The following is a 17,479-nucleotide window of genomic DNA, read 5'->3' on the forward strand; positions in this document are numbered from 1 at the left end:
TGTCTGCAGAAAGACTCCAGTTTAAGACTGTTGGATGAGATTCTTTACGTTGTCTTCTGGCTGCAGGATGAAGGCGATGTTGGACAGAGTAACGTCGGAGTCATCTGAATTAAATTACAGTCTTTAGTGTTTTCTGCCTAAAAAACAACCACAAAATAAAATCCACATTCTCTGCATTGTTAGGGTTTCTGGATTCACTTTCTTGTTCTGTCTTCTCCCCAGCTGATCACAATGTGCATCTTTTTCTGATGTTAAAGTGTGTCTGCTCTGAACCTTTGAATCTACACAGAGAGCTAAAGTCAAAGTGTTTTTCCAGCTGCAGGAAAACCTCAAAATGTTCCTACGCTCGTAACAACATCTGTGCACTTTTAATATTGTTTTTAAAAGGGTTTGTAAAATAAAATGTTTTCATATCATAAAGTAAGGTATAAAAAAATGTAGTCTCTAGCAACCCCTGCTAAGGAAGCCCTAAGTGGACATGCATCCGTACATTTTAGTCACTCCATTTTCCTGTGATAACGAGTCATTTCCGGTTTTTGGTTTTGAAATTACGAGATAAATAAGTCGAGATCTAAAAAAAACCCAACTGAAATGAGTCGCTATCGCAGGAAAACTGAGTAAATAACATGTATGGATGCATGTCCACTTCGGGCTTCCGTACACTGCTGCTCCAAAGTTTGGGACAATTTTATAGTGAAATCTTTAAGACACAAACACACTCGTGTGATAAACAAATGGTTCATAAAACATGTTTCTGCATCTCTTCGTCTTTACTGTGTGCTTTAATATTTAACACTTTTTTATGTGTAACTCTGAAATGAGACGTGAACTCGGCTCCCTGAAGCTGAAACACTCTGACCTCCACACCCCTCACACACATGTGACACTATGTTTGGTATTTAAGGTGTGTCTGCAGAATGAAGAGAAACTGGGCTGGAAATGATAAAAGACATCAATGAAACTAACAACACAGAAATCACCAAACGAACAGTTTTATTTCATTGTCGTGTTTATTTCTAATGAGACAAATGACAATATTTGATTCCATAAAAAATAATCCTTTGGTGAGCTCAGAGTGTCGTCATTGTGTTCAGGTCAGATTAACATGATCATGCTAACATGTTTCAACATGAAAAGTAAAAAAAATCATGTAAAATCAAATTAAAAATCAAATATCCTCGAAGAAATCTGCCACCACAAACGCAAAGCAAACACCTGAAATCCGTCCTAGGACCTGTTAAGAGTGTGTGCGAGCGCGTGTGTGTGTGCGTGCGCGCGTGTGTGTGGGTTATATCGACAGGTCCTTGGGGTTGACCACCCTGCCGATGAAGAGCAGCGCCCCCGACGCTTCGTCTCGGATCAGGTAGAGGAAGGGTCGGTCCACGCGGTACGTCAGGTGGCTCGCTCCCGAGGTCGTGCTTGGGTACTGGTTCCCCTCGGGTGCCGTCTCCATGACGACCTTGTGATTGACGCTGATGAGCTTAATGGGCTGAGTTGAGATTTGTTCCATGTCTGTGTCCGTCAGCCACTCAGAGAGACCTGCAGGGAGGAAGAAGTAGAGTAAAAACAGAGGACGAGCAGAACACAGAAAAGAAGAGCAGCAGTAAAGGGAGGAAGGAAAGAGGAGAGGAGGTAGGAAGACAAAGAAGGAGGGATAAGAAAGAGGACAAGAATGTTGTGGGAGAAGATGAAAGAAGTGATGGGATCAGACAGTGAGCCCTGCCATACACAGCTAACATAGTGAACATGGGTTGCATCATTTATAAACCAGTATGCAGACGATATTCGACTTGAGAAAAAAAATGAGCCACTCAATTATTTCATTAGCAGAAAATTAATAACCACCTTTTTTAATCATCAATTATGTCCCACAGGTATTTTTTCAACCAAATATGCAAAATATTTCCGCTTCCAGATTTTTTAATTTGAGGATTTGCTGGTTTTCTCTGTTTTATGTTATTGCGAATTGAATATCTTATTGTGACCAACAACAAAAAAATCCATCCCTCAATATTGTCTTACTTCCTGTCTGTGGCGTGAGTTCCAGGCCTATCGGTTTCTACTGAAGACTGGGGAAAGAATCTCTCACATATCGGATGTTATGTTTAAATAAGATTGCTTCGTCATCCACTCACTGTAGTTTTGATCAAACAGGACGAAATAGGGAATTTGCTGGTGACAATTTTCAACGCTGAATTAATCCACATTTGGTGCTCTGTGCAGTGGTTATAAAACTTTTCAACAATATTCCCCTTTGTAATATTTTTTAGCCTCTGATTAAGTGCCACTTGCAGTTCTCCAAAGTACCACTAGGGGTATTTGTACAACCATTTGAGAAACAGCGCTCCCATGCACTGGTCCCAACCATTTTCCTTCAGGGATCCCCTTCAATTTGTGAAAAAGCCTGTCAAGATCCCTAAGAGACATATTTTATTGATATATTATTATTATTATATTCAGTGCATAAGAAAAAAATGTACAGAAAAACTGTACGCATAGTGAACATTATAACGGCAAGACGTTTGCATATGTTTTTGTTTGGCGACCCCAAGGTCAGGTTTGGAACCAAGGCTGATGTGTATTTAATAGAGTTTGGACAACGATGGAGTTCTACTGCTTTTATTGAGGATACAGCCGTTGTTGCCTTCGGTCTTTCTTGAGATCACTGAAAATTTAAGGAAAAAACTTTAAAGTGAGAAGGTCTGAAAAAGGTGGCTAGAACACTTTTTATCAACTTAACAATCTATGACCAGACTGTTGTTCAGTGTTCCCTGCCGGTATCTAGTATTTGGAATATGAACGGACATGGATACACAACACAACATAACTCATCAAAACAGGCTGAATGATTTGGCTCCGCAGACTTGGACTCACCCACATCGCCGAGCAGCGGCAGCAGGTCTGTGGAGTAGCCTAGCTTCAGGACGGGCAGAGTGAGGGACACCTTGGCAGGAAGGAGTGTCATGGAGAGGTCCTGAACAAACTCAGCAGTCAGGCTCTCCTCCAGCAAGGTCATGTTGGAAGTCACGTCATCGGGCAGGAAGATGAACATGCTGATGTCGTCCTGCATCTGGATCTGAGCGATCTGGAAGTGGGAACATTCAGGAGAGAGGTCAACAAGCTAGTGATTGGATTCTGAGAAATGAATTTCAGTACATTTTGTTTAAAGCTCATCACGTACTGATGACATGCTTCAGAGTCATTAATGCTCACCGTGCAGCTCAGATCAGAGTCAGCGCCCATCTTCATGGGGTAGTTGTCCTGCTGCATCATGGGAATGCGAACGGGTGCCTTGCCATCCACTTGGAAGTTTTCCAACACTCCAGTCTGACCAAAGCGAGTCACCCACTTCCCTGTTTACAGACAGTAAATTGTATCATTCATTGTTTGTGCACCTACACCTAGCTACTGAACTTCTAGAAAACACTACGGTGAATGAAAACTGGGTATCAATCTAACAATCAAAGTTGAACTGCCCAAATGCAAGTAGCAGCACTCTGACGTTAAGACCAATCCAACAGCTGGCGACCCCGCTCCGGGAAGATCCTTAAAAAGTTGACATACCTTTGAAGTAGGCGGCACTCACAGCGTTCACTCCGACGGCCCTGGGGAGGGTTTTGGTAATTATGCGCAGGACCTTCTTGCCCGTCTCCTGAGACACCCAGTCGTTGATTTCTTTCATATCTCTTGGTCCTCCCTGCAAGGCCTTCGGACGAACTCCATACTGCTGCTCAACAAGGGTGAAGAACTCCGGCTTCACACGAATACCTGGGAACAGCAGCTTAAGGTTCACACCTTACAAGTTAACACAACCAAGATAAAGTAAAACAGTCCACCCCCATTCATGTCTTTTATGAGAGACTGTGGATGTCTTGCCCCTCTCTATGACTTTCTTACAGTGCAGCCAATCAGAACACCTGTAAGGCTGTTGTTGGTCAGTCAACAGGTCATTAGTATGTGATTATTTAAACAAACATCCACCTACACCCTCAGGTCTCACACAGAGGAAATCAGATAAAGAGTTCGAAAGACAAGAACACCAGCTGATAAGAACATTCAGCATTCACGGGCAAAATCTGGACCACCAACAAACACTCTTGTGACATAGTTACATGTAGACCCCTGATGTTTACATCCAGTCGCCCAAACCTCCGACACATGAACTCACGTCGTGCCAGGTAGATGCGGGCAGTGGTGCTCAGGCCTTTTCCAGGTGACCTGACCGAGGCCAGCAGGTCTTTCAGGGTGCTGTGGAGCTGCGGGTCCTGCAGGGTGTGGTACCTCAGGGCCCTGTACAGCTGCCTTTGAGCACGCTCAGACCCTCCTGGAGGATAGAAAGAGTCTATGAGTATTCTTTTGAGGGGTGGAGGGGGGTAAACAACTACAACCACTAAGAAAACTTCTACTGCATTTCATTCCCAACTTTTTAAACTATTTTTGAACTTTCGTTTTGAACTTTATCCATAAATCCAAAGATCTTTACTTTTCGCAGGTTCTTGTCCTGACTCTAACCAACAATATCTGTGTATAGATTAGAGTTTAAGCTTCCAGGCTCAGAGGTTTAGCCCTTTATAAAACACTATTCCAAGCTTAAAGCATTCACTGCAATAGTTCCGATACTTCCAAATAAGCAAGTAAAGAAAGTGATCGTGTTGAACATGAGATGCAAAATGAATCTCGTGAAACGGCTGACCCCCCTGACGGTGTTTTGGGGGGTGGGGGGCAAAAGAAACTGAGACACATTTCACCTGTTTAGCCCATACACACTGTGTTAGTCAAAACCAAAGCAGCAGTTTGGGTTTAGTTTGTAGTGTGTTAATGTCTTCACCCATGGACAGCTGCGTCATCGCTGCAGACACACTGATCGGGGCCAAGAAGATGTTGGTGGAGGCTTCACGGCTCGCCAGAGCGCGGAACAGGTTGTAGCCAAAGTCAGAGGTGGCGGCGCCCATCTTAGTTGTGGGTGTGGTGAAGAGCTCCACATGTTCCTCGTCCCCACCTGTGTCCTCACCTCCTGTCTCGGACTGTAACAGATGAATAAAGTCTAATGAACTGCTGACATCTGGATGTATTCAAATATATGTGTACATGAAAGAGAAATACAATAACACTTATTGAATCTTGAGATGTGGAAACAGATACCTGAGCCTGACAGAAGCTCAAGACGACTCCAAACACCAGCAGGAAAGTTGTTTGCTTCATCCTGGAAGACAAACATAAACAATAAGACACGATGATGAAGGAGGGCGCTGAGACAGAAGCGTAAACGTGTCATATCTAGAGTCTCCAAATGTAGTATGGGAGGCAGCGCCCTCAAATAAAAGTAAGTCATGGAGTTCCCCAAGGTTCATTGCTCGGGCGACTTAAGTTCTCGGTTGGAAACACTCCAAGGCTTTCACCGTTTCACAGATGACATTCAATTATACTTTGAGCTCTATTTGTCCTTCAACTCCTAAATAAAAGACATTTCGAGGACAGCCGTTTTTCACCTTGGCAACTAAAATCAGACACATTGTGTCCCGAAACGATGCAGAAAAACTAGTCGATGCATTCGTTACTCCTAGGTTGGATATAGCGCCCTGTTACCCCTCTAGAACATTGCGCTCCCAGGATGCAGGTCTGCTTGTGGTACCTAAAGTCTCTAAGAGTAGTGTGGGAGGTAGAGCCTTAAATCATCAGGGCCCCCTCCTCTGGAACAATCTACCAGTCAGGGTCCGGGAGGCAGACACCCTCTTTACTTTTAAGAGTTCAAACCTTCCTCAGTGACAAAGCTTATAGTTAGGCCTGGCTCAGGCTGGGCCCAGACCAGAGTCATGCTGCTATAGGTTGAGACTGCTGGGGCACCTGAGACACCGAGCTCCTCTCTCTCCCGCTCTCCCTTTATCCGTATGCTATTATGTCCCTTTGATACATTTTACTAGCTCTTTCCAGAGTCCAGTCCTGCCTGTTAAAGGAGGTTTCTCCTGCTCGTGGTGGATTAACGTCTGGTCGCTGTAAATAACATGATAAAGAGTACGGTCTAGACGTGATCTTAAGTGTCATGAGGTAATTTTTGTTGTGATTTTGCACTTCATAAATAAAATATGGTTGGTTGACATTAAACATAGAGCTGAACCTCCGTATAAAGCTCCATAAAGCTGCAGACTCAGACACACAACAGACTCCACACACTGTTATTTTAAATAATATCCATTATAGCCACTTTAAATTTGCAGTTACAGTAAATAAAGTATCAGTTCAGAGAAAAAGTCACAACAGATATTTGATGCTGGCTTCCATCCATCCATTTTCTATCGCTCATCCAGGGCCGAGTCCCGGTGGCAGCAGGCTAACCAAGGTGACCCAGACGTCTCTCTTTCCAGCAACATTTTCCAGCTCCTCCTGATTCTGAGGCCTTCCCAGGCCAGACAGGATATATAATCCCTCCAGTGGGCTCTGGGTCTGCCCCGTGGTCTCCTCCCAGTTGGACGTGCCTGGAAAACCTCCACAGGGAGGCGCTCAGGAGGCCTCCTAATCAGATGCCCGAACCACCTCAGCTGGCTCCTTTGGATGTGAAGGAGTAGCAGCTCTAATTCGAGCTTCCTCTGAATATCTGAGCTCCGAACCCTCACTCTAAGGCTGAGCCCAGACACCCTGCAGAGGAAACTCATTTGGGCTGCATGTGTCCGCGATCTCATTCTTTCGGTCACTACCCAAAGCTTGTGACCACAGCTGAGGGTTGGAACGGAGATCGACTGTTTAATAAAAGCTTTGCCTTCAGGCTCAGCTCCCTCTTCACCACCATAGCTGTCAATCTCACGATACATTTTCCCTTCACCGTGAACAAGACCCCGAGATACATGAACTCCTTCGCATGGATCAGAGACTCGCTCCCTACCCAGAGGGAGAAATGTACAGTATGTGCTGCATCAAACCACACGCTCCCAACTTCACCTTAAGCGTCCAAGACGACTAAAACAGATGAAACACAAAGACACACACTGAGAGGAAAGCCATCTTTGTGAAACGTTCAGAGTCAGAGACAATGAGGACGGTCGGAGCCACATCGTTTCAAAGCAGTGTTTTCTATAATTGTAGGGAAACGCCAGAAAATTACACAAGCAGCTGACACTGATAAACAAACCAGGAGAAAGACCAGCTCACAAACACACAGGACTTCATAAGGATTCTCTGACAAACAGCTTCACCTGTAACAAGGTAAGAAGTTTATCATCTCAGCTGTGAGCAGGTCGCCGCGTTCACCTCTCAGACATCAGCTCTGCATCGCCGCACTGCTGCAGACTGAGTCTGGGTTAAACACACACAATGCCTCCTTTGTTCCTCTGCACACATCTGGACCTGGTTACCGTGGTTTTACCAAAACAAAAGTCTGCGATCTGAACCTGGACCACAGACACACACACACACGCACGCACACACACACACACACACACACACACACACACACACACACACACACACACACACATGCACACACACACACGGCAGGCCGGTGTCGTCCAAACAGCATTTTCTTCTTTCTCCTGATCTTTTCTTTCCATCATCTCCAAAAACTCTCTGAAGCTGAAGCAGCACAATTTAACAAAGTTACAGACAAACAATACAAAACAATTAGAGACACAAGTCAACATATTCTGGGTCACATAGTCATCAGTCAAGGCATCTACAACTTGATGCCTCCTCCTCCAACACCTTCAATTAAGAAGATTTAAAGAGACCCAACATCCTCCTGCAGCAGAGCCTTAGCATGTGTCACAGAGAGAAGCCTGTAGCTTCCAGCATTTTCCTGATGAATAAAATGACACAAGGAAAGAGTTATAAACGTTAGACTTAAAGAGTTAGACCTCAGAAATAAGGACATGTCTCCGGCCGACTGGAGCACACAGGGAGCAGCGATGAGTGCGGGCCTGGAGATCTGAAATCACTATAACAACCATTTTCTGAAAATTACACTGAGATGGAAATGTCTGGTTCTGGTTTATCCACTGAATATAGTGCCTGACAATTACACACACACACACACACACACACACACACACACACACAAAGTCCTGATGAGCTGAACTCAAACAATCAGAGGTGTTAAAGGGACGGACGCCTCGAAGATCTCTGATGGTGGACACATTTCTGTGTGTCTGTTCAGACTCAGTCTGAATGTAACGTACACAGTTGTGTTGTTGTGTTGCTCACTTCCTGCCTTTGTGATTGTGTGTCCCACCTTATTGTTTTCACCTGTGTCTGATCACCCTGTGTGTATTCAGTCTCTTTCCATGCATGTTTGTCGTTCATCGAAACTTCGTGGTGTAGATTTTCCTCGTGGCTCTTCATCTGTTTTGTTGGACCTTGTTTTTCTGGTGGATATTGTTCGCTTGCATCTCTTGGACAAAATCCAAAAAGCAAAACAAAGTCTAACTTTGTTTTCTTCTGCCTTCAGGATTTTGACTTTTTGTTGGAATAAATCTGCATATTCTGCATCTGGCTCCTCCCCCTTTTTGCAAATACCTCAAACTAACAAATGCTTCCCACTGATAGTGACACAGCTGTGTTTCTGCCCACGACTGGTGTTAGTTTGCATTTTTTATTTTTTTTATTTAACCTTTATTTAACCAGGTAAAAGCTTGTTGAGATATAGAATCAGATAGTTTAAATGAGCGTACCATCTAATTTAAAAACAGTGACAAAGCCCAATGCTTTCGAGTTCCTTCATTCTAAGGGTTTCAACAAAGCTGTCAAGTGGGATCAAGTCTGACAATTTGAATTCAGCTTGCAGTGAGTTCCATGCAGAGGGAGCAGCGTACCGAAATGCCTTTTTCCCCAGTTCTGTGAGGACACGAGGGACTGTCAGAGTATAAAAGTCATTGCATCGTAGACTATAATGTCCATGGTTCCTAACAAGGTAAACGCCAAGGTAGGATGGGACCAGACCAATGTCTATGTTAATTCTCTGCATTTCAGTGTGAGACACCAAGGATGTGAGAAAGTGCACCTGCTGGTAGCGCCTGAATGCAACGCAGTTTAGCTCCTGCAGAGAGATTTCAACAGAGCTTGAAGGCAGTGAATGCAACACTGACTCTCATTCAAAGTAATAACAGTTGGATCTGTGAGGTGTTGAAGTCTGAACAGACCTGCAGAGTCCTGCAGCAGACAGAGGATGAACTGACTCTGTTTCCTGCATGAACTTGTCTCTTAAAGTCACAGGAATGTTTTCTCATTGGCTGCTCATCAACTCTCTGATATCATATCTGCAGGTCACGACCTCCAAATTAGTTCAGAAATGTTCTTGGCAGCAAAGCCTTCAGAACCCCAAATAACCTCTGTAACAAATTAACAAACCTAATTAAACAATTTCATAACGTCTTTAAATATATTCCAGCCACATGTTTGTTTTAAACTCGGTGGAATCTAACGATCCGTGTGTCCGCACTGCCCCTGCTGCGGCGGCGCTGACCTGCTGGAATCAGAACTCTTATATAAACCGCTGGATGGAAACATGCAGCAGTGATTGTGTTTGTTGGCGCAGAGCTGAGATGGAAACTCTGAACTCAACTGGAGAAAGTTCGTTTGTTCAGAAAAAAAAAGTTCTTCACTGATTTTAAACCAACATTGTGTGTCAGACAGCTCTTTCCCGAGAGTTACACAAAGAATATACCCGACTTTAAATCGTTCACTGCGTTAATGTAGGAATATTAACATCATGAATCTATTGTTCAGCAGGTTCATCATCGTTTTACACTATTTATGCTTTGACTTTGCACTGCAGCAGCCCTCCGACACCCATCAGCGTTAAACTAATCGTAAACGAACTTTCAAAATTGGAGCAAAAGTTAAAGTCGTGCGTGAAAGCGCACAAAGACTCACTCACCTCTCCTCCGCTCCTAAACGGTCCACGTCGCTCAGACTCTGTCTCGCTGCAGATGAAACGAGTCTTCAACAGGCCAACGCCTCCTGGTTCAACGCTCACAGCCGGGCGCGTCCCCGCTGCTGCCAACAGAGCGCCGGGTGCGCGCGAGACAGACGGACGCTCCAGGATTAAGATAAAAGGCAGTTCACAGCCAAAGGCAGACGACAGGTGAGGTTTTACAAACAGAAAGCATCGTTTGAACTGTGCGAGAGCAGAACCACGACAAGTTCTACAAAGAGACTCTGGACCAAACAAACCCGCACGTGCACGCTCCTCATCTCATCATTTTCTAATCCCTTTATTAAACATCACATTTATCAGATCATTTATTTAACTGTTCTCTCATTTCAAAATAAGAGTAAACTGATCCCCATGTGTGTTACAAAGAACTGTGACGGCCCTGAAGTTCACATAAACGCACAAGGATTTAAAAAGCCTGTTTTTTCAAAGGATTTCAACCAAACACATCCGGATATGAAGCACACCCGGGACCCGAAATGACTCCTCGAAACAGCAACTACACTTACACTACCGACTAAATGAAATACAGAGAGTACTGACAACATGCAGAGGTCTATACAGCTACTAGGCTAAGATCTATGATACTGAATCATAACACGAGTTAGACATGATGAAGTCCCCGACCTTTGCTTGAGGAAATGATCTCAAACTGGACCTCTGAATTTTATTTAAACACTCCCGTTATAGATTGTAGGCGAGTCACGAGCGTGGCTTTAGCTTAAAACGTAAGAAGTGAGGTTCGCACACAGAACGAGTTTTCTTGTCACCTGGATGAACTCAAAAGATGAGGAGACATCAGAGACGAGTGTTGTGTTTGTGTTTATTGGATGTACAGCGTGTTGCTCTTCTTTCTCGGCTCACAGTAATCGAGTACAATAAAGAGTTAATATTTCACTGAAGAAGAAGAGCAGGATGTTTTTAACAAACGAATCCAAATCTGAATCGAACGGTTAACCTCCAAACACATCAGCTTTCACGTTTGATTTTCTTTGACTGAATGTCACATTTAATCACCACCTTGTAGATGAAATAAAGAACACAACTTGTTTTATGTATGAAATAGTTTATTGTGTTGAGTCCAAACAGCAAACAGTGCAGTGCTTGTTATCATCAGTATTATAATATTTTTATTTGTAACCCGACAACTTTGATAAAAAGATGAATTATTTAATAAAAAGATTTTAATAACTTGTATTCAAATTGTTGACTCTTTCATATAAAACTCATGATCACTTTATTACAGGGCATTTCTATTTTTCCATTTTGAACTACAACATAAAACCAGAAGGTGTTTGTGCTCTGTGATGTCTGAACCTGCTTTAATGGAAAAGCTGCACAGCTAAGGAAATATGCTCTTTTGCCTTCTTTAAGAGAGTGAGATGAAAAGATTGATACCAGTCACATTTCTGCTAAATGTCCGGCAACATCACAACGACAACAAGACTCCAGAAAGTCACTGTGAGAAACCAGAGTCTGTACGTACGAAGCGAAGGTCGCCTCTGAGTCTGAAGAGTGAAGCTAACGCTGTAGTGTCCAAACCTGCATCTTTTTAATGGCCAGCAGGGGGCGACTTCCCTGGTTGAAACAAGAAGATCGATTGTATTGACGTCTATTAGAAAAAGAGTCTGACGTACTTTAGTAATCATTTCCATTTCTCAAAATAGACAGAAAAAAACAGAAACTCGTTAAAATATGGTCACTACTGGCTCCAAAAAACAGATGGCAATGGCCAAAAAGCCAAACTGGAGGCTTCAGAACAAACAGAGAGGTGACATCCCAGTGGCTACATCCAGTTCTTATCGACACTCTATGGCTCGAAACAAGAAATAGTCCTATGACTTCTTCTCGCTTTCAAACTTTGTTTTTTTTAGCATTACTAAGATAGCTGTTGAGGTGCTGATGGGCAGATTTTGTTTTGGATGAGGCCAGGAAAGCTGTTTCCCCCTGTTTGAAGTTTTTACGCTAAGCTAACTGCTGCTAGCAGCTTCGTATTCACCCGTTAGACATGAGCGTGGTATCGCCGTCTCTCTAACTCTTTGCAACAAAGCTATCAAGCATATTTCCAAAAGTGTGGACCTATTCTTCAAACAAGTGACATTTCTAACGTTAGGCAGGTACAGAGACGACTGATTTGGAACAGGTTTTATATCACTGTTACTTCTTTTTCTCGTTGCCACTCTCCAGTCCGTTTACATGCTGAGTGCTACATGACTGCATGATGCTGCCGTCTGCTGGCTCTACTTCACTGCACGACCTGTTGCTGTGATCATTCATTAAGTCTATTTTCTTGGCATTCTCCGTCACAGATTGGTCGCTTAGGGTCCCGTTGCCAACCTGGGGATCATCGTTGAGCATTGGGTTGTTGTCAGGGGCGGGGTTTGTAACGATGCCCATGAAGAGTGGGGTCAGAGAGGCATCATCGACAAGAGCGAAAAGGAAGGGGGAGTTGACAGAGAAGAGTGAAACAGAGCGCATGGAGGTTATAACAGTGGTGGCGGATGCCTCCACGCCTTCCTCGCTGAGCTCTACGGTACTGGCGTGTCGGACACCTGTCACCTTCAGTGGGTGGTCAGAGATCCCAGAAAGGTTTGGACCCAAAAACAGAGAACCAAGGCCTGACGGAAAGAACCAGAAAGAGAAAAAGAAAGGAGAGTTAAAGACAAAAGACAAAACTCCTTGGAGTTACATTTTGGGGTTTGTAGAAAGAAGCAGTCATACTAAAACGTGGTGAGCAGAGTTTCTCAAAAACGCAGGAGGAATGTGGAGACTTAGTGTAGATGTAGGAAAAGTAAAGCATTTGAACAAAACCTTGGTAAAGCTAATATTCTCACCCATACTGGTTAATGCCTCTTCGAGCTCCTTGCGGTACTGCAGCTTCACTTTGGGTAACTTGACCTGCATTGTTTTCTCCTGAGGTAGACGTCCATAAAGGTCGGAGATGTTCAGTTTTGAAAGCACAGATGACACGTTTCTTCTCCCCGGTAAGGGCATGACGATTAAGAAGCTGGTGTTCCCCTTAAAGGGAAAACTGGCAACCTGGATAAGGAAGATCTTTTTAATTTCTTTTAAATACCCTAGAGAAAAACATGGTGGTATAACAGGACACAACCCTAACTCTGAAAGCAGGTTGTACTCGAGCTAATTCTGGTGCCACTGGTCTCTTCCTCGTTGGGGTTGACCAGAAAACCTTCAGGGAGAGGTGTCAAGGGGAAAGGCTGATCAGATGCCTGAGCCAACTCCAAAGCTGGTTTCGGGGAGAGTTATAAGCTGTAAACTCTGAATTCCTTTCCTGTCTTAGCTCCTCATGATGTCTTTACCGTAAAACCAGCTAACCTACGAAGCAAAATCAGTACAGTCCTTCAAACATTATCAGCACCATCACTGATGTACACATGAATGCCATTGTTACCTGTGCTTCCAGCTCTGGATCATCAAGCAGGCGGAGAGGGTAGTGGGCAGACTTCATCATGTCCACTGACACTGAGTTCTGGTTGTCCAGGTAAAACACTCCCTTTGAAGTGGCAAGGGGGTCAAATCTTGTCTGCCATTCACCTGACACGTACACAGAGAAGCAAGACAGAATCATGAGCAGGAAACATTTAATAGCTAAGGGTGCACTTCATGATGAGCTTTAGTATATCACCTCTCCTGTATGCAATCTTCATCGACCAAATATAAAAGCGTAGCCCTGGTCAGGTCTGATAATATTAGTGTTGCATGTATGCTGTTTGCTGATGATTTAGTCCTTTTAACTCTTACATTGATCTCCAATGTCTAGTAAACCTGATCAATACAACCTAAGTGGGTTTCACCTGGTTAGAGTTCAATTGGACATTTACTTAGAGTGGGCTTGAGCTGGGTTGATGTTGGATGCCACATGGAAAACCCAGAAGAATACGCATGGGCTTAAAATGGACATACCATTTACACAGCAAATATGTACTGGATGAATCACAAGCGGGCTGCATTCTACTAATTCTATATAGTCCCTATCCAGAGCCCTTCATAAAACCACCAGGGCTAACCTTTGTGGGCCCTCCATAGAAACGTAGGGCACAATTGGCTGGGTGGACAAGCAGGAAGCCGTTTGCATCCACAGTATTTAGGCAATCGTCTAATTGTGAACGGGTATGCTGATTTATTCTCATCTTCAGCGGTCTTTGGTGGAATGGTTCACCTTTGAAGTAGACGGCGTTCATGAGCATAAGTACCACATCATGTGGGATACTTTCCAAGAAGTCAGGAATGTGACCATTGGTGGCGTTTTCTACCCATTGGTTGACCTCCTCTACCGAGACCAGAGGGACCGGTTGTGATTGGTACCTGAAGAGGGAAAACATGTCACTTCACTTCCACATAAAACATGTTGAAATTTTAAATGATGAACAGAAATATATCAGTTGGTAGATACGGACGGTTGACTGAATAAAAGATAAACCTAAGTGCTTGACCCATAGATGGAGGCTCTGATAATGGAGCCTGTGGCTCTGATCTATTTTGGTACTATATTTTAAAGGCATGTTTTGGGTCTACTGGTTCCCCCAGAAGTAAGGCTCACTACAAATCAAAACCAACTTGTTCTAAGGAATCACCTTTGTGCCATGAAGATGGGATGATTTTGGACTGATGTGTCCGACAGCGCTCTCTGCCATCAAAACATCAAGTGAGGGAATATCTTTTGGCAGAATGGTGATTCATTTCTCAAGTATATTTCAGAGACTTGTAGATCAATGCCAAGAAGCATTGAAACCATTCTGGCAGCACCTGTTAGTCCAACATCTTACCAAGGCTTTTAATTGGCAAAGGGCATTTCCTTGTCATTTCAAACCAGGACATTCTCCCAATCACCAGCAGCTGTCACTAGAGAGCTTTCCCACCTGAGTCCTAACCCATACCCTCAGCTGTTCCCCATTTACCCATACTCTTGAGTGTCAGTTCCGTTGCTTCCAAGCCTTTGATCTTCTCTCTACCGGTGTGACCAGCTGCCTGTCCTTGCCCTGGATGTTTTTGCAGATCTTTAGTTATGTATCTTTTGCTTGCTACATGACCAAGTCAAGACTGCTTTAAGTCATCTGTTATTGTCTGAATTTGGGTCTAAACTTTTAGCCATAAACCATTGCCTCGATCATTCATGGAGACATGCAATAAATCAACCAATTCAGTACAGTCTTTTAATGAATAGTGACTGCATTAAACGAGTCTCTGTGTATTGTCAGATTGAGGTTTATACCTTGCCAGAGACTCCTCAACAAAAGACAACTTCACTTCAAATCCTGTGAGATTGAACAAAAGAGAACAATTGGAGAGTACAATTTAATTATTCTTGAACCAAACATTCATGCTGTGTTGGAAATTCCGTACTATACAAGCAGTACCTCCTGATGTGGCCTAAATGTAGTCTGTAGTATGCAAACAAAAGCAAAATGTGCAGTACGCCAAACATACCCGGATGTCGCACTGATCCAGTATGCATCGGACCAGTCTACCTCGCCTACTGTATTCCACAATGCAAAGCAGTGGAACATCACAGCGGCAGTTTAAATGACGGACAGCAGCAGCATTCCAGCAGAAGGGGGCGCTATAGCTAAAGAAGCAGCTGTTACTGTTTACCTTAGCCTGGCGTAGCATACTGCAAAATCTATTTGAAACGCTTCACACTACATACTACCACCGAACACAGTATGCAGTATATAGTACATAGTATATAGTATATAGTACGGCATTTCGAACACAGCCTCAGTCTATAACCATCATCAGTTTTGTCACCACACACCTGGCCTCAGGTACATGCGTGTTGCCACCTCCAATGATGTGTTTCTAAAATGAGGTAGAAGGCCTCCCAGTATATGATGGTAACACGGCAGACTGTCTGCATGGAGGCTCTTCAGCAGTATCTTCTCTGTCTCATTTCGGGCACCTGAGAGAGAAAAAAATAAACTGAATAAAATGAACATTTGATTGAGCATATATGGGACACGTGAGGGAGGGAGACACCAGAGGAAAGGTCATACTGTTAAATCCAAAGGGTTCTCTTCATCATAGATTAGGCTCGTCAGGTTCAGTGTGCCGAACAGACTTCAGGATGGACTTTTTGTTTCAGGTATCAAAAAGTGTTAGCATGCTAACAAAGCACAACACCATACTCTGAAAGAACAGCTGTGTCTGACAGGATTTTAGTCTTTATGTGAGGGGTATGCTGAAATGAATTGAACTGGTGGACGACTGGTTGTCATTAGAAAATTATTCACTTGAAAAAAACAGATTTGCATTCTTACTGACCTAAGCTGAGCTGAGCGAGGGCAAAGGCTATGCTGAGAGGTGATAATATGATATTTGGCTGTTGTGGATCAATTGGAAGGTTTTCCAACAGCTGTAAACCCAGTTGCTCTATGGCGCCCCCGATGGCCCTGCGTTTCTCAGGATTAACCAACCAGCGACCCCGACAGTTCTTAACATCCTCCTCCATCTCTTCCTCTTCCTCTGAAGGGCTGGAGACATCAGGAGCTCCTGGACTGGGGTCCTCCTGAAGGCAGGAACACAGACAGGGTTCACCTTCTGACACATAGTTATATTAAAGGTAAACAATACGATGTAAGACGGAGGTTCTTACAGTCAGTCCCAGAGAGCAGAGACAAAGCAAGTAAAGTAGAAGACACAGCTTCATTTCCAAACAACCAACCTGAAAAAACAAAGATGTAAATCATCACTCTTCAGGGAGACAGTTTTAAAACATCAGCAGGAAGCAAGAAAAACACCGTGCTTCAACAGCTTCTTCATCAGTTGTGTTTAGTGACCCATTTGAGGGCAAAGAGGGCAAATCTTCAAATGAAAATATTTCATTTCATAAGTGTTGGTTTTTTTTGGATGCCTGAACCGTCTGAACACAAAAACTCGGACAACCATAACTTAGCCATGAGGTATTCCCAACTTTAGAATTGGGAATACAGCTGTTAAGTACTCCAAATTCAGCAAGTTATCCGACTGTGTGCACACGAGAAAATCCAATAATATTAGAAACCAAGTATTCAACTGGGAATATGGAATAAAATCTACATGATTTGTGTAAAAGGAACAAATTGCCCATTTCTTCATGAACTTGCGTGTTAAAACTGGACGCACTTCTTGCATATAAGAGGAAGTCTATGACTGGCAGGAGGCCTTGGAACAACAACCTATGAGATTTGGGGATTGTGTCTTATGTGAACCCAAAGGCAGTTAGCTTTTGTCGTTGTTACATCAGTTACATAAGTCAACCTTTTCAGTGCCGTCATCTTACCAAACACAAAATGTCTGTGCCTAAATGTAACAGAACATTGTTTCCTTGGTTAGCTTTAGGAACAGTAAAGGTGTCTATCCATGCATCCATTTATCCATCTAGCTGATGTAGAGTAACTTGAGGTTTCAGATATGGCTGCTGTGTTTACCAGTAGACTAAAGGTTACTATTTCAGAACCCTTTTTGGCTGAGCTGCAACACACTGAATACACAGAACACAGAATACTCTGAACTACATGAACTACTGCTGAACACAAGATCATATATGTTGATATACACAAA

The 17,479-nt window shown here is 43.5% G+C and overlaps 2 protein-coding genes across 2 annotated transcripts; both read right to left on the reverse strand.

The window, feature by feature from the left end:
* Nucleotides 1-997: 997 nt before the first annotated feature.
* On the reverse strand, nt 998-9,948 carry serpinf1 (serpin peptidase inhibitor, clade F (alpha-2 antiplasmin, pigment epithelium derived factor), member 1). Its single transcript, XM_069671705.1, has 8 exons — nt 9,863-9,948; nt 5,143-5,203; nt 4,829-5,024; nt 4,169-4,324; nt 3,565-3,768; nt 3,214-3,353; nt 2,875-3,085; nt 998-1,539 (listed from the first exon to the last, which is right to left on the reverse strand). The coding sequence occupies exons 2-8, from the start codon at nt 5,200-5,202 to the stop codon at nt 1,289-1,291; spliced, it is 1,218 nt and encodes a 405-aa protein (XP_069527806.1). The 5' UTR covers nt 5,203; nt 9,863-9,948; the 3' UTR covers nt 998-1,288.
* Nucleotides 9,949-12,076: 2,128 nt separating this feature from the next.
* Nucleotides 12,077-16,586, reverse strand: serpinf2a (serpin peptidase inhibitor, clade F (alpha-2 antiplasmin, pigment epithelium derived factor), member 2a). Its single transcript, XM_069671460.1, has 8 exons — nt 16,533-16,586; nt 16,202-16,445; nt 15,696-15,839; nt 15,153-15,195; nt 14,100-14,245; nt 13,332-13,474; nt 12,754-12,958; nt 12,077-12,537 (listed from the first exon to the last, which is right to left on the reverse strand). Exons 1-8 carry the CDS (start codon nt 16,584-16,586, stop codon nt 12,077-12,079), a joined length of 1,440 nt encoding a protein of 479 aa, XP_069527561.1.
* Nucleotides 16,587-17,479: the final 893 nt, after the last annotated feature.

The sequence above is a fragment of the Semicossyphus pulcher genome, unplaced genomic scaffold (genome assembly GCF_022749685.1).
Source record: "Semicossyphus pulcher isolate SPU_LCO1_2020_fin unplaced genomic scaffold, fSemPul1.0.p SCAF_10, whole genome shotgun sequence".
Lineage (NCBI taxonomy): Eukaryota > Metazoa > Chordata > Actinopteri > Labriformes > Labridae > Semicossyphus > Semicossyphus pulcher.